This window comes from Strongylocentrotus purpuratus, unplaced genomic scaffold (assembly GCF_000002235.5).
Source record: "Strongylocentrotus purpuratus isolate Spur 01 unplaced genomic scaffold, Spur_5.0 spur5_scaffold_14, whole genome shotgun sequence".
In the NCBI taxonomy this organism is placed as follows: Eukaryota; Metazoa; Echinodermata; class Echinoidea; order Camarodonta; family Strongylocentrotidae; genus Strongylocentrotus; species Strongylocentrotus purpuratus.
In genome coordinates, this window is record NW_022145599.1 from 31,763,897 (window position 1) to 31,785,620 (window position 21,724).

A 21,724-nucleotide genomic window follows, 5' to 3' on the forward strand; every position below is an offset into this window, starting at 1 on the left:
CTATGAACATTGTTCACCATTCCATATCTTTTCACACTGCTTTTCATGTAGTCTGTTCAGAGCCTAAAGGGCGTTGCCTCTGTGTTAAAGAGAAGGTTGAGTTCTGGGAAGAGGTGAAAAATAATTTCTGAGCGTTATCATTCTTATTATGCAAGTGTGGAAGAACATCAGATAAGACATGTTCCGTGAAAAGCATGGCTCTTCAAATGCCTTCATACTCTAAATATGACATGTAACATCGTAAAACTCGGGGGTAGGATTTTTATGCCACGTGTTCGTGTAGTCCCATATACATATTTCTGTGTACAGTGTTTGTAACGTTGACAAGACTTGGCCAAATTTCTTATCATTTTGATGATCCCAGAACCTTGCAATACAAACAAATTCTTATATGCTAGATGATCAACCTTTTCTGGTCGATTCCACACCGTTTCTTTCACAATGCAATCGCATGACCAGAACTCAACTTCATCTTTAAAGTATATGAGTTAAGGCCCTTCTGGCTCCAAACAGACAAATTATTATTGCTTGGCAGAATGGATGGTGGATGTAATGTATCTAAACTAGACTCCATTCTATAAGTTTGTTTTTTTCTCCCTGCCTCTTTCCTTTCTTTTGAAAACTTTCTTTCACTATACATTTCCCTGGACTGTCTAGGTATGATGTTGTTGTCTTACAATCAGTTTTCAATTATACTGGACTGTATGAAAGACTAAATTTTCAAATCCCCCCTCTCTCTCTCTCTCTCTATCACTAAATTATCCATCTATCTATCCATTCATCCATCCATCCATCCATTCATCGATATATCCATTCATCTATCTATCCATCCATCCATCAATCCATTCATCGATATATCCATCCATCTATCTATCCATCCATCCATCAATCCATTCATCGATATATCCATCCATCTATCCATTCATTCATCCATCAATCCATTCATCGATATATCCATCCATCTATCTATCCATCCATCCATCAATCCATTCATCGATATATCCATCCATCTATCTATCCATCCATCCATCAATCCATTCATCGATATATCCATCCATCTATCTATCCATCCATCCCTTCTTTCTAGTCTCATCCTTCCATAAAGGTGTGCAATGTTCGTTGCTTTACCTTGCTGTATGACGACCTGGTTAGCATCGTGCTTGACTGGATACATGGCATCAAATATGTCGCTGGGGGTGAACAAAAAAGAAAGAAAACAGAACAGGAATCAGATTATCAAGCATAAAACATGTATGTTATTTTGAGAAATACATGTAAAATATATAACTGTCTTTCCCCCACACAAAATGATCGACATTCAAATAACAAGTATTGAATTAATTTGTATCATACTTATAGATACAGATACTTTTGGGAATAAAGCAGAATCTCCATTCTAGTCTTTAGTAATCATAACTTCAATAAATTTGGCAAAGATATTTAAAGAAAGCAACAAAAAGCAAACAAAATAAGTAAAGTAGCAGAGACTCTCATTTCAACTCTCATATCATATCAGTACATGTGAGTGCTATTGCCTTTTCAAGGTAAAAAAAAAAAAAAACAACAGCTACTTCTGCTTTTTATTACCACCAAGAATTTTACAAATCACTTGCAAAATACCATCAGGTCAAGCCACTTTTTGCATGGGATTTGGATAGGTAATTGGATTTTCCCCCATGATGATGAATGGGTATTTATCATATCATTTCTGTGCCAAGAGATGCTTTTGATCATTACTCTTGATGTAAACTTTTTTCGTCCTCCTCTTGCTCTCCTCTCATTCTCCTCTCATTCTCCTCTGTCTGTCTGTCTGTCTGTCTGTCTGTCTGTCTGTCTATCTGTCTGGTTTCTGTCTCTCGTCTCTATCTCGCTCTCTGTCTGTCTTTCTCTCTGTCTTGTCTCATTCTTTCTCTCTCTCTATCTCTCTCTCTCTCTGTCTTGTCTCTGTCACGTTACTCTCTATCTCTTGTCTCTATCTCGCTCTCTGTCTGTCTTTCTCTCTGTCTCGTCTATCTCTCATCTCTGTCTTGTCTCTGTCTCTCTTTCTCTCTGTCTTGTCTCATTCTTTCTCTCTCTCTATCTCTCTCTCTCTGTCTTTCTCTATCTCCCTCCATATCTCTGTATCTTTCTCTTTCCCTCCTGTCATCCATCCCTCCCACTTTCTATCACTCTCTCCCTTCTTCTCCTGCTCACTTTATACCACATATCTTGAAACATGCCATGTGCAAAGGATACCTACCTCCTCTCTGATTCATCCAGGTGGGAGAATAAAACGTTCTTAGAGATGGCTTTGGAGAGAGCGGCCATAGTCTTGTAATCTTTGGGAATCACCTGATAAAAATAAAAGAAAGCAAAGAGTAAAATACATCTGTACATTAAATATGTGAATGCCTAATCTGAAATGGACAAACATGACATTATCAGAAAAAGAGATCTGACAAACAGCTTAAAAATTATCTTGCTGTTGTAAGACACACATTTTGATTAATAAAATGAATTTGATTAATTTTCATCTTATTTTATAATTGATGATCTATTGAAGGTACTGGCGCCAAAAAAATCAGCAACAGAGAACGTCGTATTTAGTTCGATCTACATCAGCTGCTTCCTTTCTCATTTCCAAATCTCGAAAACAGGCTGGCTTCGAATCCTTTCACTCTGTTGCTCCAGGCCTATCGACAAACTCCCTGAATTTCTGAGAAATAGTACTTCACTTAATTTCTTCAAAAACATCTAAAAACATCTCTACTTGTCCGTAGACCAAGGGAAAGTGCCTTGTATCCTCCGGAAAAGGTGCGACATAAATAAGTTTACAATACAGAGGAGGGAAACAATGGAATATAGCCTAATGACATAAAAGCCTCTAGCTTTAACAAATTCAAACCGGAAAGTAAAAATTTCTTTCCTTTAATCTCTCCCCTCTAATTCTTGCTGTTTTGTTTTCTCCCATCCCCTCTTCTTTTTCTCTCACCCTCTTTTTTTCTTCTCTCTTTTGCCTCAGTGCCTCCTCTACTACTGCTCTAACGTATTTGTAATCTATGTGAAATTAGTGCCTACTTGATCTTCCTCTAATGCTTGTCAGTTTTATATCAATTCATATGTGATGATCGATTTCTATCTTGGTTTAAATTCTCCATCTGCCTCTATAGTCTTATAGATTTATCTTTTTATTTATCCTCTTCCATATATGTATGTTAATAATTTGTATTATATTTTTTATCTACATGTGTTATCTTCGTTTTCATCATACATGTACTTCTCTTTATTTCATATATCTAATTATATCATTATTTACATATATATTTGTTCTTTTATATTTATTGTACATTCTTATGTATATGATCTACATGTATGTGTTTTATTTATGCACAGCCATTGGCTGAAGCAAGTGTCTCCTTGCTCAAATAAAATACAATAAAATTGAATAAATAATTCAAATTGAATGGAAGAATTCCTAAATGCAAAGTAATTAGGGTATTCCGCTGAAAACTGCCTTTATTAAACATTTTTCAGTGACATCTAGATATGTATCCCAATATGAGGGCAGGAAAAAAACATTTGTTTCAGACTTGAACTTCATGAGTTAAAAACCCCTTCTGGGTAAAAAAAACAGACGATTTGTGGACGATTTATCCAAGATATAACTATTTCTTCAAAGCTCAATTATCTGAGTGACCGTTACAAAATAAAATCACAATCTTCACCACATTGAGAAAAACAATTAAAAAGAATCATCATGCTTCTTACACAAGGTTTCAATTATTGCACAACGCTCGTTGCATAATATTATGCAATAACAAAAAAACAGAATCGTCATTGCCTGCAGAACTATCTGATCAAATTCTGTAAATGCGCCAATGGCCATAAGAAATTAAAATCAATATTACACAAAAAACAGAGAGTCTAACAACACGGCTCATTATTTGATTTGAGAGGGAAAAATATAAAAATAGTTTCTTCACAACAATAAACCTGTTGAAAGGCCTTGGAGAAAACTTGTTCATAATAAGTGGTTAATTGAGCCACTCCTCATGATTGAAGGACACATATTAAAAAGAAGAAATAGCTAATAATCATAGATTTGATTATCATTTTCTGAAGGCAAGCACTGCAGGAGGGTTTTTGTTCAGACACGCAGGCAAGTTTAATTGAATTGATGACTGGAAGGCTTTTGTGTTGAATAGATCTGCAGTGGGATTGCCTATTACTTCTATCGTCGACACTCCTTAAAGGGATTCGGTATTCGGTAACATTGTTCAGATGAGAGAAAATGATGCTAAGGTAGTGACTTCAATGCTTGATGTACAATTTAAAATAATCTAAAAAAGTGAAAAAAGACGGTTATTCATGAAAAAAATTGGGTAAAACTAACCTGATTGATTCCTTAATTCCCCTAACTATATTATGACAATTTAATTACATTTTAGGTGAATGTAAATCGTCACAAAGCAATAAATTGGCTCTATATACCATTCCAGACACTTAAGTGTTGAAAGATTTTTAAAAGCTTGTCTTACATGTCTTAGTTTCATGGAAAAACGTTCGGGATAATTATAAAATGGTTGGGATAATTGTAAAATGGTTGAGAGAATTTACTGTTAGAGAGTGTCGCACAGTGACGCCTTCCAAGAAAACCATAAATATCTTTGTGGTATGAAAAAAATTTCAGGATTTTTTGCATGTTAGAGGGTGAGTACAGTAGAAAGAATATAATAAATAACATTTCATGCAAAAAATTATGCAGTCGGATATAGTAAACTGCGACGGTTTCTACCTGTAAAGGAATGGCAACTGCAAGCAATGAAGGTCTGACACATCACTGAGCTCTATGTTTCCAACATGTATTTCTACATTTGTTGTTAATGTTTATTATTGATTTGTAATGTTTCGTTGGAAACATGAATAAATTGAAATTGAATTGAATTGAATAACATAGGAAATGTCAAGGCGTACTACACTTTACATCATCATCAATTTTTTTTGTTTTTAAGCAATTTACCGTTGCATGTCTGAACAACGCTAGGAATTAAGGCTCTGTATCCAAGCATGAAAATGGCAGCCCTCATTTGGTAAACAAATGGGGCGAATAAAACACTGCCACATGCAAAATACAAAATGTTTGAAAAGAGCAATGACTGTAAATTTGCTAATAATACACGTTTTGTCACCAAACATTTAGGAGAGTTTTTAATTATGATTTTTTAAACATTGTTTTGGCCCTTTTACTTTTTTTGAGACATCCACCTTTCAAATCCCTGCAACGCCCTTAAATTTCACATGTATATCCTCTTTTGTGTTTCACATGCATGAAATGTTTGCACATTTTTATGTGGTTGATTTAAGATTGGTGAAAGTTTAATGTTCCTAAATACAGGGCCACAAGTGATGCAACACTGAATTTGTCAAATTTGACATTTTTTTTCTTGCCATAAACATGACAGTCTTTAACAATTAATTTCACAAAAGTTCATGGTTTTACAGTGTATTTCGATCATGAAGGTATGCAGTTCCAAAGAGTATAGATCTGAGAATACCGGTATGTACACATCAATATATTGCACAATTAAGTGCTACCCTAGGCCTTCAATTTTCTCAGAATACAATTAAGTTTATTGCCCTATACTGAGACATTCTCATGCCCACAATTGATTGTCTCTAAATCTAATAAAATCATATTTTGCTCTTCAAATATTGACTGCTGAATGCCAGAAGGATTTTTGTTTCATCATTGTGTAATATCAATTTGAATCATAATGTCGGCCAGAGAGCAATTAGCTTTTTGCAATAAGATGTTGCATCTTTCTCCTAGTATGGTTCCGTGCTGAAACTACCACAAAAAGCTTGTAGGGCATAAGCCTTTAGGTGAAGTGTTACCGGTAATATAGCTAATGCCCTTCTGGCTCTCAGCTAATGACCCATATACAGTACTATTTACTTCAATCAAATTGAAGTGAAATAATTATAAACATAAACTAGATGGAATTCGACTGCGCGCAGTCGAAAATGATGCCTCCGTCATAGAGCAATTTTACAAACCGAAACGGAAGAAATTTTTCAAATTCAAGTTCAATTGTAATCCATTAACATGTTCTCAGAATATCGTGATTACAAGCAATTTCTCATATACATATATGACCCTTTGATCTTTGACCTCATGACCCTAAAATCTACTCAGTTCATTGGCTCTGCAAGATTTCCTGAGTTAAATAGTAATCCATCTGTCAGTTCTAATGAGAATGCGTCCACAAGCTATTTTTGCATACATAATGAGCCCATGACCTTTGATCTTATGAACCATTCATTGGCTCTGCAAGATACATAAATGATCTAAGTTTGGCAGGAATCCATCAATCTGTTCTAATGATAATACGATCACAAGCTATTTTTGCATACATAATGAGCCGCATGACCTTGACCTTTACCTCATGACCCCAAAATCTAATCAGTTCATCAGCTCTGCAAGTAACATACATGACCTAATTTTGGCAGGAATCCATCAATCGGTTCTTGAGATAAGGCGATCACGAGCTGTTTTTGCAACAATGTGCGCTGTGACCTTTGACCTCGTGACCCCAAAATCTAATCAGTTCATTGGCTTTGCAAGATACATACATGACCAAAGTTTGGCAGGAATCCATCAATCGGTTCTTCAGATAACGCGATCACAAGCTGTTTTTGCATACATAATGAGCCCTGTGACCTTTGACCTCGTGACCCCAAAATCTAATCAGTTCATCAGCTCTGCAAGATACATACATGACCAAAGTTTGGCAGGAATCCATCAATCGGTTGTTCAGATAACGCGATCACAAGCTGTTTTTGCATACATAATGAGCCCTGTGACCTTTGACCTTTGACCTCGTGACCCAAAATGTAATCAGATTGTTTTCCTATAGTGATACACACTATCACTAAGTTTGAAGTTTAAATCTCCAGTGGTTCTTGAGATATCATGATAACAATCTCAATGTATGGAATTTCATAAGTTGACCTCTGTGACCCTTGACCTTTGACATACGTGCTCCAAAATCTAATCAGATCGTCTTCCTATGGTGATACATACTATCCTTAAGTTTGAAGTTTAAATCTCGAAATGTTCTTGAGATATCGCGCTAACAAACTCAATACAAGGAATTTCATAAGTTGACCTCTGTGACCTGTGACCTTTGACCTACGTACTCCAAAATCTAATCAGATCGTCTTCCTATGGTGATAAATACTATTCCCGAGTCTTAAGTTTAAATCTTAAATGGTTCTTGAGATATTGTGATAACGGTCAAACGGGACGTACGGACGGACGGACGTACATGTACGGACGGACAACCCGAAAATATGATGCCTCCGGCACCACCTTCGGTGGCGGAGGCATAAAAATATCATCACAGCTAATTACCGCATGAGTAAATGTAGAATTTCTAACAAAGTAACATTAAATTGTGGGTGAAGTTTCAGGGTTCTACCATGTAATTCTTTCAAGCCCTGAAAAGAGCTGGTAGGTTATGGTACAAGGTCTTATTGCTTTGAAAGACTTGCATGGTGTAACCCTGATCACTTTACCTACAAATGCAATTTATTGTCTCCACCATGATAAGTGTCTCTGATACTTAACTCAAAGTAAAACTAGTTTGTATGTAATGATATTCAGCCAGAAAATTGACGTACAGGAAGTTTCATCTTCTTCTATCTACGGTTCCGCGCTAAAATTACCACAAAGGGGCAGTAGGGCAACTCACACTTGATCAGGGGCCCGTTTCACAAAGCCTTTTTTCAATGACAAATCACAAAAATCAGTGACAAATCTGCTGATAACCAATCAGAAACAAGGATTTCAGTTGAATTGAATTGATTAATATTGACATAGTTTTATTTTTTTAATCAACATTTCATCTCAGCCAGCTGCCACAACATGATCAATGTGAAATGTTCTACAACATGAAACTAATTTGTACGATCGGCCAGAGCGCAATTACCTTTTTGACGTAGGAAGTTGCATCCTCCTCTGTGTATGGTTCGGCGCTAAAGGCACCGCGGCGACGGCGGGTCTTGGGCTGGGATACCGGAGGGGTGGGGGAGATCTCCTCCTCTCTCTCTTCGCTGAGTGAGGACTGGGTCTGGGAAGACTGGGCCCCCTGAGAGGACTTGGGTTTGGAATCCTATGGTAAAAAAAAACAAGGGAAGAAAGGGTATTTGATTAAAATACTTGTAATTAATTACAGTTTGGTTCAATATAAATCATTTCCATCGCGTTTAAAGTAGTTCTTTGAAAATACATGTAGTGTAAATTAAAGGTACATGTGTATAAATTAAACTGAAACATCACGAATCAAATACATGTCTATTTGAAAATTCTGGTTGGATCATGCAACCTAGTTTCAGCCACTATATGAAGAGTTTAATTTCAAAAGGAGCTAAATCCATTTTTGTAACTTCAGAGAAAAAAGAAATTGTTTACCAGATTTATGGAAAAGTGATATTAGAAGGTGCCTTTTTTTCATTAAAAAATTCAGCTGAATTTACAAGAGTCGAATTGTTCTTCTGAGAATACTCATTAAATATGGTACATACAAATATCTGAGAATGACCTTAATCAAAACACTCGAGTATTCAGTAAGTTTGAATTAAACTGTTTGAATTTAACTACTTGAAGTTCAACAATTTTTATCTTTTCAACACAACCAGTATATCTGACGTCAGTATTTATCCACGAAACACTCAAGTGACAATTCACATTGCATCTCCTATACAAACTCAATCTCATTCTCTTTTCCCCAAGGATAATTAGATTTCTCAGGTATCTTCAAGATATGGTGTTCTTATGAAGACTCTTGTACATGTACATGTAAGCACACATTCAGGTACACATACCGGTATATTCACATCTACATCAACAACAGCGATTTTACACACAAACAAACTTCTACTAACAATCTCATTTCAACCGTATGTTAAAGGTAAAGACCAGTATTGGAAACGCCCCAATTTCAAAAAATGAAATGGAAGCTCTCATTACCAATCATGTGAAAGAATATGTTTTGACTAATACATGATGATAAAAAATTTGCCGGGAAACCGCCTACTAATTCATATATTTGGTAAATTTGTTTCTCTCATGGTCTGTGAGAGATATAGGGTAGTCCCATATACATCTTTCTGTGTATAGTGCTTGTAACTTTACAAAGAAAGGGCCAAATTTCTTATCATTTTGATGATTCCAGAACCTTGCAGATGCTAGATGCTAGATGATCAACCTTTTCTGATCGATTCCACAACGTTTCTTTCACAATGCAATCGCATGACCATAACTGGTCTTTACCTTTAAGCAGCTACATGTATGAACATTAGTTACAAATCCCTTAAGTAAGTATGAAGGTACTGTACATGTACTGTGGGTAGTCAATCCAATGCAGTGCTTTAATTTACCATAGATCTTGCCTTGACACTAGATGCTCCCCGAGAGTCCCAATACAGGTACACGTTCCAAACCAGATCACTGAACTAACTGTACACAATCCGCAGAAGCTCTATAGTCTATAGTTGACTGTATGAGATAACAGGAAGGGGGTCCATTTAACCCATAGCAGAGTTTTTCTCGAGGTCTAAATAAATCAGTACTTCCTCCTCAAATTGGCACTAATTATTTCAATTTTCCTCCAATACATGCATATAGTTTCATTTCAAATATCAAATGAACCAACGTGAATGAAATTTCTAGATTTTTAACAAAATATATCGCAATTTCTAAAAAAATACATTTACAGAACGCATTGCCAATTTGACATCACAGTGATTATTTACATTTAAATCCTCCTTCTTCATAGATGGCACAATGCACTGCGTTAGAAGTAGACTCTAATTATTTGTGCTTTTTTCGCTGTTGCTGCTCATGTATGATGTATATGATTCCTAGCTTTTGGGGTCATAATCCCAAAACATCTTTAAAAAAAAGAAAGACCCTGAAGTGTTATGGGCACTAACAACACGGCAGGGACTAACATGATGGTTCCTGCTTGATTCGTCGCCATGAGTCAGACTAATTAGAGGGGCTATGACACAGGTAGCAAGGGGGCGGGGCAGGGGCAAATCAAAGTTACAAGGCCTGCTCTCGAGCAGTTGTGATCTGTCGTTTGCAGTAGAACATGAGACTCTGAACTTGACGGGATCATCTGCGCTCTGGAAGTGGAGGGATGTTATATACATGTATGCTTTACCGAGATTTGAGGACAGTAAATGCTTTTAGCATATTTTAAATATGAATATTTGGAAAAATAGTGCACAGATTAATGCAGAGAGCCCATTCCCACCATCCATCCCTGCAGCGTCTTATTTTTTTGGTAGCACAGCGAGCCCAGATTGAGCTCGCGAAGGAAACCCGCGCATGCACACTCGCGAGGGAAACTAGCGTATGCGCACATGGAATCCGGTAGGGTTGTTAATAGGGTCAGGTGATAGTTATTATACAAATCAACCTTTTATCAACCCATCGTTAGCTCAACCGGTAAAGACCAGGGTATTACTGATAGAACTTTGGAGTTGACTTGAGGGTTCGAATTTCAGTTTTTATTCAGTTGTTTTGCCTTTATAAATAGTGAGGCAAAGCGATAAATAATCAAAGTCTAATTGTTTGTGACCTCTTTGCAAGCTTTCGTAGCTTGTTATGTATGAAAAAATAAAATGCATCCCCCCCCCCCCCACCATTCAAACTGTTCTAGAGTTGCCTCACGAGGATGCTACAAGTCTGATGTGATCATGCTCAAAACGTCCAAATCACAAAATGAAAGATGACAGAAGTATGAATAGTTTAACTCACCATGCGGAATGGCATAAGCATGATCAGGAAATGAAAACAGACTAAATCCCCTCGGAAATCATAATAACAAACTTGAGATTGTTAAAAGTTTTTCAGATGATTTAAATGCAGACCTCTGCATCAGAAGGTACAGATAAACAAAATTGCTGGAAATAAGATTTACATACCGGTACACTCCATATTAACTACTAAACATTTGTACATACCATTTACATGCATGTACATGTGCATGTATTATTAAATTCTACAAGTACATGTATATGAATGTGACACAGGTGTACAGCACACACTGCACAGTCTCTTGAAAATGCATGTACCGGTATACGCAGAATTACTGCAGAATGGTCATTGGTTGAAGAAAGAGTCTTATTGGTTGAGTGTTGAAATTTAATGAGATGAAAATAAAAATGCTTTCTTAATTGGTTAGGTTCAGGGTTGTTTTGAAAGAAAGCTTTTATCAACTGCCTACAAGCACATACAGTATATGTACAGTACATGTAAAATCAATGCTTTTAGTATTACCCCCATTTTCACGAACTGAGCCTCCAATAATGAATTCCTTTCCAAGCAGATTACATGGTACAGTCACTCCAGACGAATAAATTAAATGATTTTCCACAAAATCAGAAATCAACAATTACATGTTCACTTCAATTCTGATGATTGAAGAGATGAAATGCATGCACAATGTCATAGAGAAAATGGAATACAACTAAGCAGAGAGTGAGAGAAGGAGAGGGGGAAAGAGAGAAAGAGCCACCGGTACATTAAGGGTTGGGAGAGGGAGAGGGAGAGAGACAGAGAGAAGGGGGAAACTTTGACTATGAAATAAAGAAAAAGGAACAAAATTCGTCTCCATGTATGCCTACAGAATCGAGCTGCTAACAACAGCAAACACTTTCAGAAAATCCCTTTTTATATTTAAACAAAATAAAAATTCTGCAAGTCATTGCATTACAAATGTACATTCTGAGCTTCTACAAAATCCCTTTTAAACTATTTATTAAAAAGCCACATTTCTGCAATTCATTGCAGTACATTAGGTACTACATGGAAAAGCAGCTACATGCACCATTGCCACCGGTGAGTGGCTCACCTAGCATTCACAATAAAGCGACTGCTGGATAATATTAGTACTGCCCTAATGTAATAAGCCTCAGATTGTGCTTCCATTCCAACCGGTGATGAGTTGAAAATCAAGGCCGTTCAGCACATCGAGGGAAGAGGATTCATGCCATGCCAACGATAAATCGGGAATAATGGCTCGCGCTGGAGAGGAGGTCGGGGTCTTTAATACTGCTTTCCTTTCCATTACACTGGGGAAGTATGATTGAATCAGGTCGTCAATTGTAGCGGTTGATTTTAAAATGACCTAATGCAATACTAATGAGTCTCATTGTAATGTACAGGTCTGCAAATGTACATTGTTATGAGTGCTTTTTGTTCACATGAGCTATTTGGGAATTTGTAATCCACGTACCTGTATATATAAGTACATTCGTAGAAAGAGAAGAATCCATACACATATTCTTTACGATAATTTTTTTTCTGGGAAGTCTTTTGTAAATCTTTTGTAAATGTTGCTTCATACATTTTAGTTGCAATAGACCATTTTTGTCATTGTAATCAAATTTAATGCACAAATTTTTGTTAAGTGGCTCCATACAAATCATTTCGTTCACCCGTTATGAATAATTATAATTATATTTCAAAAGTCAGAATGCGCGAATTGAATACATTAATTGCGACACGGTAGAACAAACAACATGGCTTGTCTTACCTGTAACAATAAGAAATGTATGAAATTCGCATGCTGCCAATTAAAATACAATTATTTGTAACTGGTGCATGAAATAATTTGTAACAGCAATTAACAAAGACTTGCACATTGAATTTAATTACATTATGAAAATGGCCTATTGGGAAAATAAATGTATGCACGAATGTCTGAGCATGTTGTTTTGACTACTTGAAACCTAACGTGCATACTATAGATCTAGGTAGAGTTTGACGACGATGATTCAGCAATACAATTCTCTGTAAACACCATTTCATTTTGGACAGAGCAAAAGTGATGTTAAACATCTTTGACCATGTCTACTTAAAACGACACAAGTAACAAACTCATGGCAAGCAATGTATTCAAGACTACCATGTTTCTCATTTTACATTTTTTTCATTTCCTTCAGTCTGGGCAGAACAATTCATGATCTAAACATGTGCCCTATGAGGCAAGAGGAGAGAGGGAGAGAGAGAGAGGGAGAGAGAGAGAGAGAGAGAGAGAGAGAGCGAGAAGAAAAAGACAACATTGCAGCAACCTGCAAGGTAATTGAACTTAACAGAAAACGAACATAAATGGCTACCCAAGGTACCTGAAATGTCTGACCGACTGCACTTGTAAACATGCACACACAACGACAGAAGCAGGGCGAAGGGCCCCAGGCGCCTACTTCTATTTTCGATAGTGATCATTCAAAAGTAGACCAGCATTGTACATGCCCATCCAGCTAGCTCACGACACCAAGCTACAACGCACTCACACTTTCTCCCCCTCAGGCGCAGAGGGAATGAAAAGATGAAAGGATGAAGCCGTTTGATCGGGATCCACCTTGTTGTTTCTGTAAACAGCTTCTTGCGTTTTTTAACAGTCCCTTTTTTGGAGAGGAATAAAATACTATTACTGGAGATAAGAAACGTCTATGAGAACCCTTATCTGATTTGGATTTATTCTTTTTCCCACTTTGAAGGGAATAAAATATTCCTCCTTATAATAAGCCAGAACAAACAAGTGAAATTTCGACATGTAGAAACTAGAAAGTGTGCATTTTACAAGAGTAATATAGCTCTTAAACTCTCTTTATCGTTCTCCGTCTCTTTTTTTCCACCTTAACTTGCTTCACTGTTTTTCTTTCTCCATGCCCAATGTATAAATATTTCTCACTTCTGTCTACATTCTCTCTTTCTTTTAAAACCCCTTCACATTTTTCTTTCATGATATATTTATCTCTAGCTTCTACCTCTTTTTCTATTTCTCCCAATCTCCCTCCCATCCTCTCCGTCTTCTCTCATCTCTCTCTCTCTCTCCCTCTTCCTCTCTCTCTTTCTCTCTCCTTCCCTCCCTCTTCCCTCCCTCTTCCTCTCTCTCTCTTTCTAACTCTCTTTCTCTCCTTCTCTCTCTCTCTCTTTCTATATTCATCGGACACAAATGCCTCAACTATTTAAAAACATAGCACATGTTTCATCTTGTACAAGTACAGTAACTTCTGTTTTCATGACTTTCTTTATTCCAATGACAATTGCATAGCATACCATGAAAAGCAAATCTTCCTGTCTAAATATAATCTGTTAAGAAACATGCATGGAATGTGGATTCCCTATGTTGAAAATGAATTGAGGAAACATTTACAGAACCTTGTATGTTGTGTGCATTCTTTATACACATGTTCATATCTACCCAAGATTGCCATGTACACAATCTAAACCTAACTTTCAGAACATAAATGATCGTATTTAAATGGTAAAATGGTGAAAATAATTTGCGATCAAGGTTTCTCTTTCTTGTTATTTAATTTTTAAACATCTATCACATCTGGTCACTGAAGAAGAGTGTGACACTAACCTGTTTCTTTTGTTTTTTATTTGTTGGACAACTCATCGCCCTCCGCCTGCCGGATGAAGGGTTTTTTTAGGCAGTTTTGGGGTTTTTCACATTGAGATGTATGTCAATTTCACAGAAAGGAATGTTCTTTAAAATACCTGCATTAAAAACAAAATGTTTGGAGCAAAATTCTGAAGCAGCAGGTGTGATGCCACATGCAATTTACAGTGTGTAGTCCCATGTACCCATATTTCTGTATTCGGCATTTTTCATTGATTGTGGTTTTCAGGAATACATCAATACAGTCATTTGAAAAAATTGCTTTGATAACTACAAAATGTATCGATAGAATTTTGTTCCATTTCTTGATAATCATTTGGAAAAGCTTCTAGGTAGTTCATCTCGAGAATGCAATTACGAGTACGAGTACTTGGTCGGGTAACCTTTCAACCTCTTGAACGATCGATGTCACTGCAATACAGCATTAGCATAGATCAATCAATATGGCATCCATTCATGTGCCAAACCTGGCACACTTGATCCCACTACAGTACACGCAGCCCCCCTGCACAGCGCATGTACATTCCGTATGGTGACTTTGCCATCGATTGCATCTCAGACCCACATTTGACACCCTAGAGTGAGCAAGTGGGTAGCTGAGACGACGGCTGCTGCTTCCACAAGCCATGGCATGGCATGGACGGACGGCTCATGACAAACCCAATGAGCTGTTCATAACAAGGGGGCAAACGACCCAGCGCCGCCGATCACGTTTTGCGGTCTCTGTCAGGAATGCAAATGGGAGACAGGTGTCCGGTATTCGCCGTTTATTTCCTTCTTCCCCCCGGCACGGTGGCCACTGGGCAAACTTGCCGCTAATCACCGATCAATTCCACCCTTTGTGAAACCATCATGCAAATAGAGCACTACTCCGCTATCTAAATGTACACACACTGGAACCAGCATGTGGTATATACATGAAGTATGTGCATACACAAACCCAGGTGAAAGTGACAGCCGTACAAAACAGCTCTGTTACCATGGCAATCTAATGAGATCTTATTGGAAGGATTTGATAGATTGAATCTCAATCTCCTCGAGAATTAATTAAAGCATACCCTGGAGGGGCTCCAAACCCACTAGCCCCTTGCGTGGCCCAATTAAAATCCTCCTGGCTTAGATGGGCATGCAGCACAATACAATGGGTATATTTTTCACTGTTCAACAGGTGAAATAGATTTTCTAGTATGCGCTATAATTACCCAGTTGAAGCTAATCTTGAGCTCTGGTATGGAAATTGTATTTTGAGAGAAAATTGCTATCATTTATTCTGGGTTGTTGATTTTGCAGTAGATGTGTTGTTTGAGGCAGTGAAATAAAAACAAACGCACAAAAACTTACTGGGCATCATCTGCGATAAAAAAAAAAAAATACAACTCCCATTTGCATGAAAATGTACAGACCTGTGTTTAGTCCATGGTGTCAGGCCTACTTATTTGTACCTGGATTTCCTTATCTTTCTATGCTCATTACTTTAATAGCCACTGTACATGTTCTACCAAAATTGTTTGGCACATGTCATTTATTTGTAATCTTGAACATTCAGTGTAGTTTTCATTGGATTCTGTGAGAATTCAATTTTTATATTTATCAGAACTCAAGTTTATCTTTAATTACCTGTTCTATTGTGTCAACTAAAACATGCATGGAAGATAGTTTGGTGGAGTAAAGTCACATATTCTACCCATGGATGTACACTGTATACCATCTGTTGAGGTCTAAAAGGGAAGCTAATGTTACTCTCCATAATATTGAGTTTATAAAACATCCTTCTGGCGCTCAACAGGCAATTAACACTGTAAGCATTGAATTGGAATGATTGCACTCAAATCTATTGATTTTTCTACCCCTAAGTGCGTAAATGAACATGCTTGTACATGAACACAAATGTAGGGCTCTACCAACTAAAACATCCATCACATTACACACATACTTTAGTGTGTATTGCACATTTCAGTTGTTGCTAGACTGGGCAAATCTCTAACAAGCTGTAGAGCATTTTGGAGGTCTGTCGGTCTGATAAGCTAGCATAGAATTTTAAATAATGAAAAAAGAGCCAATTGAAAAATGGCCTGCAGAAAGGAACAACTTTATTTTAAATTACCTCTATTGTGCCAAAACAAGGGAAATGCATTTAAGCCCAAGTTACTTGTTTTAAAGAACAATGTACAGGACTACAGTGTACATAAACTATACAAATAAAGATAAATATATTATACAATGTATTACATACAAAATGCCCCAAGTGATTTCCGTTGTAGAAGAAAAAACCATGGTGATACAAGGCACCCCAATTAGATGTAATGATGAACATGCACCTGCAAAGCAATATAAATGTCCGGTGTATATTCAAGTCCTCACCCGTATGAACAATGACGCCATTCATTCATCCAACTTGACCCAGACATGCAGGGCATGCACCGGATTCACGGACAGGAGGCCAGAAGACCAGGGGGGTGTTTCACAAAGATCCCAAGTTGAACTTGTCTCTAAGGTTGACTTAACAATTATGGAAGGCTGTTAGCATCTTTGAAAATATTTTGTAAAAGTTATTTCAAAAGGCATAAAATGTTGATTCAAATTATTCATATTTTCTATTATCAAGGAGATATCATGTTCTTGATGTGGAATTTATAAAAAGTCTAAAATACTTGATTTTTGCGCTTTGGAATATATTTATTTTATTTCTGATTGGTTATCAGCAGATTTGTCAGTGAAAAAATGCTTTGTGAAACAGGTCCCAGACTACAAGTTACCTCATAGTCATACGCTGCTATCTACAGTAGATTGGAAGTTACTGAGATACTATGAATATCAATAGAATATTTTTATCATGTTTTAATCAGCCAATTTTGGCCTCATCACAAAATAATTGTCCATTAAACTATTAATTCTGCTCAACATTAGACAGTATCCAAGACACCTCTTGAGCTGACAAAAGTCTCTTTTTCTTTTCTTTTTTAAAAGTATATTGTATTAATTAGCAAAGGTTAAATTATAAGTAAAATAATTGAATAATTGATTCTCAAGTAGATAGATGCTACATGTATGTATCCTGTACAACAGTTTTCATATTTGTTGGAGATGTGATGAATACCTTGTATGCCAGTATATTATTACAATCTTTAACTTGGTGTGTTAATGAAATTCGACCCTCTACATTACACTAAATATGCAGGTACCCTTTTACATGTACATGTATGTACATGTATTTGGAACAGGCACTTTTCAGATGTTCTCTCAAATACGGCATCCATCAAAGCACTATCCATACTTCTATTACAGGACCCACATCAAACTTTGGTTTGTTTTTGAGGCACCCAGTATTCTTGGCGCCATGATAATCAATCTGTCCCAATCCTATGGTTATTGATGGTCAGACTGACCGTAAGACCAGCCAATGCCTCATATTTCCCGTCATGAAAACGATCTCATGATTAACCAAACAGCGAATCCATGTGTGGATGCGCATACTGTTCATTTCTGAGAATGCCTGGATTCCCGGGAAAGCTGAGATTTCAAGTCAAACTCAGATGAATCTACATCCCAGATGCCCTCTGCCATACCCGAAACCCATATTATGCATCCCCAAGATCACCTTTCAATTTCATTAGAGTAAATGGGATGCATGGCAACACCATCATCCCCCCTCTTAATACAAGCCCACATTTCCCTCCCTAGATGGGCAGACGCATTTCTATCACATCCGCAATATCATAGGTTTATTTTACGCCACTAATGGAGTAGAACAGAAACAGCGGCATGGTCATTAAGAGCAGCATCGAGACCTGCGAAATTTGGGTTAAATTTGCATCTCAGATTCGCCAATAAGCGACTTGAATTGGCAATCCCGGGACAGACGAGGGCTTATCCTTGCACGGTCACTTTGAAAGCGAAAGGGCAGAGAACGAGGGCCAGTTGAAATGTCAACATAGCCAGGAAAATGCATTAGTTTAGTACATCTACGGCATCCTTTTATAAAGGTAATTCATCAATACTGGGCCAGGCATGTCAGCTAAAATGTCAAATTCTATTCTATTACTCCCTCTGTATTAAAGAGAGTCTGTATCAGGTTACGTTTTGAAGAACCCTGAGATGACAATTAGAACATAAACAGCATCAACTTTCATACTTCTACTGCAAATAGAATACACATTTCTTTTGAAAGAAGCAGACTTCCAGGTTAGAAGAAATGTTAAGAACTAAAGCATTTTAAATTCAACATTTAAAAAGGGTGAGATAGCAGCAGTGCTTGAAAAATGTTCTATTTCACATTTTTACTCATTAATAATGCAGACAGCTGTAATGCACAACATATACACGCAGATGGTGCTCAAGGCGCTATTAAAAGAAGCATATTGATGAAGAATAATATACTAAGATGCTTACACTTCAAATAAAAAACATATTCAGGAGAAAACACTTTTCATTAGGACATATTTTCACGTTCCCTTTTAAAGTCATCACCAGTTTCACAATCTTTCACTGATTTTGGGAATCTGGATTGCTGGATCCAATACAACAAAGACCTGTGGCATCCTGCAAAGTATCAAATCTTCTATTTGAAAAAAAAATGCAATCACTGCTTGGTGCTTGTTGATGTTGATTTGACACTTTAGTATTTAGAGTTCGGACATTCTTGCCGTCGAGTGAGAATTCTCGCCAAAAAAATAAAATCAATCTTTGCATCGCGATCAAAATCGCACTAATCATTATGTGTGAACAGCCTATTAGACTACATGTAGGGCAATTCAAAGCTAGTTTCCTCATTTGGTGCAATTAAGACCTATTACCCTGAATACAATTATGGTGATCACCAATTAGTGGACAATCTGACCTACATTGTAGAATGTACAACATGTAGTACACTGTATGTACATTTGACAGGAATGTACAGATTCAAACTCAAAACCTTATTTTACATTCCCAATTACCTCACATGATACAGTCAAACCTTTTATAGTGGCCACCCCTTCATAAAGGCCACCTCTTTATACTGGTCAACAACATGTACACTGTACATGCATGTTTCCCTCAAGGAGAAACTATATGTACGTGTATGTGCTTTGAATTAAAAAAATACAAGTGTAACAAATCCATCTAGAATATCCACTTGTCTATATAATAGTGGGGGTCCTATTTCCTATCTTCTATTGGTGGGCTTTAAAGACAGGTTTTGTTGTGCATTCTAAGAGAGATTCAAATACAATAGATTTGATACTACACACTTCAATCAATAAAGTCAATAGATCTCTACATTTACAAAATATTCTTAGACAGAGCAGGCAATGCATTTCAAAGTCAGAGCTTTAAGAAAATGAAAATGGCGTATCCATAGGTGGTAATTAGCACCCAGCTGATAAGATGGGCAAAAATAAAATAATATTTGTACCACCTAATGAAACTACACAATATGTACATCTACATGTGTAAAGCTGACTGTTCATGAACACAGCTAGAAGTAATTCTGAGTTTTGACTCTACCGTACATATTGAACAACATAAGCAGGTAGCAAGCACAACTTCTTGAACTCTCAATGAACATTTCAAGAACTTGAAGTTTTGAAATATCCAAAGAGAAAATGTTAAGGTAAACATTTTGTATCTCATCCCCAACAACAAACTTCTCAGATCCACCTGTTGGTTTAAAGACTTCAAAACTTACTGCTTCGGCAGGAGTGCCGCCATTGGAAGTTTTTCTCCTGCGATTTATGGCTGACTTTATGAAGCTCATCTTCAATAATGTACTATTACAACAACACAATAAACAACAGGAAAGTTGGTCCTTGGAATGGATTTAGTTTGTGTTTGGTAGAGTGCTCAGGAAAGCACTTTAATAATAGCACTCTGGCTTAAATTAGGGGCTCTGCCCAGTGTTAGAGCGCTCACTTGGAGCACAGTAGACTCACAGATTGGCCGCGCTCAAATCCCAGCAATCAACACTGATTTGAAAGCATATTTCTCCTCTAAGTAAAGGTTCATGATTCACGGATTATCCACATATTAAAATCCCAGAGGGGTCTGACGAGCACCATCATTGCTGTGAAACAGGTTGGAATGAAAAATAACGGTAAAGCAGCGAAGAAAACGAGGTACAGCTGGAAGGAAAAAATGGAATGCGGAAGATTAGAAGAAAGAGATCTTATGCGACGAGATCAAAGACACTCAGATTAGGGTCTGCATGGTGGTTGCACACGATTTGAGTTCTGAGTCGGACAGTGTAGAGTGGGGTAGCAGGCGACGATGAGAGGTGTTCGTTGCTCGCTACGCAAGGCTACAGCTGAGGAGTTTAGAGCAAAGTGGCAGGGTACAGTGGGGCGATGTTGGCATTATGCATGCGAGGCCTGCTCTCCGGCGAGGGACGCTGCAGGTTTTCTTATTCCGTCTTTCGCAGCCAGCAGATAACACTGAGGAAGACGCCACGGCTGCATGATAGAGCCCGTGCATATGGGATGGATCGTGCAAATGATAAATGCCCAGTGCATGTTTGCAGTTGGTTGTGTATGTACATGAGTGTGTTGTCTGTGTATACGTGATGGAGAGTGTGTGTCCTGTGTATTCTTGTTTGTGTGTTATGATGCCAGCATGCCTGCATGTGGTGTTGGCACAGGGAGGGACACCGTTTAATAACATCCATCTGGAAAGCTCAAATAAATATATAATGCAAATATGCTGATGAACTGGAGTAAATTGATAAATTACACACTCTCATTTCTCACATCCTTTCTCAGTTATATTTGTCTTTGAACCGTTTCTTGCTATATTTCTGAAATAATTCTCTCTCTCTCTCACTTTTCCAACTGCATTCTTCCAACTCTTTTTCTCTTTTCTTCTCTGTTCTCCTGCCTTCAATTTCTCTTGCTCTCATCTACATTACACATTTCTCCATCCCTCTTTTTCTGTATCCCTCTCTCTTCTAGTTCTACTCTCCTGCCCTACTCCCCCCCCCCCCCTTCTCTCTCTCTCTCTCTCTCTTTCTCTCTCTCTCTCTCCCTCTCTCTCTCATCTATTATGATTTAACGATCCATCTAAAGTAGGCTCATATCTCGATGTGCTTCTATTGGCTGCGGCACAATCAATGCTTCATTATGACAGGTGATTGTGACGGCATAGCTAATGAGCGGCACATCGTCTCTTATTCATTCCCACCTAGATCTTGTATTAGGAGAGAACGCTGTGTGATTTTGTGCCTCTACAATGTAGTTTTCTCTTCAAGTATGTTTTAAAATTAGTTTTCTATTTAATTTGTGATCAAATCA

At 37.4% G+C, this 21,724-nt stretch overlaps 1 protein-coding gene across 3 annotated transcripts in view; it reads right to left on the minus strand.

Annotated features, from left to right (window-relative positions):
* Window positions 1–21,724, minus strand: part of LOC763490 (cAMP-dependent protein kinase type I-alpha regulatory subunit-like) — a 47,238-nt gene that overhangs the window by 18,761 nt on the left and 6,753 nt on the right. The window contains exons 1-4 of one of the 3 annotated variants that reach the window (XM_030984747.1): window positions 20,131–20,261; window positions 7,971–8,153; window positions 2,240–2,331; window positions 1,129–1,190 (exon numbers count right to left, since the gene is read on the minus strand). In XM_030984747.1, the coding sequence (XP_030840607.1) occupies window positions 1,129–1,190; window positions 2,240–2,331; window positions 7,971–8,153; window positions 20,131–20,199 (406 nt within the window). In that variant the 5' untranslated portion in view covers window positions 20,200–20,261. Of the gene's footprint in view, window positions 1–1,128; window positions 1,191–2,239; window positions 2,332–7,970; window positions 8,154–9,420; window positions 9,529–20,130; window positions 20,262–21,724 lie in introns of those variants that run through there. The other 2 variants (XM_030984748.1, XM_030984746.1) reach the window with 2 other exon arrangements.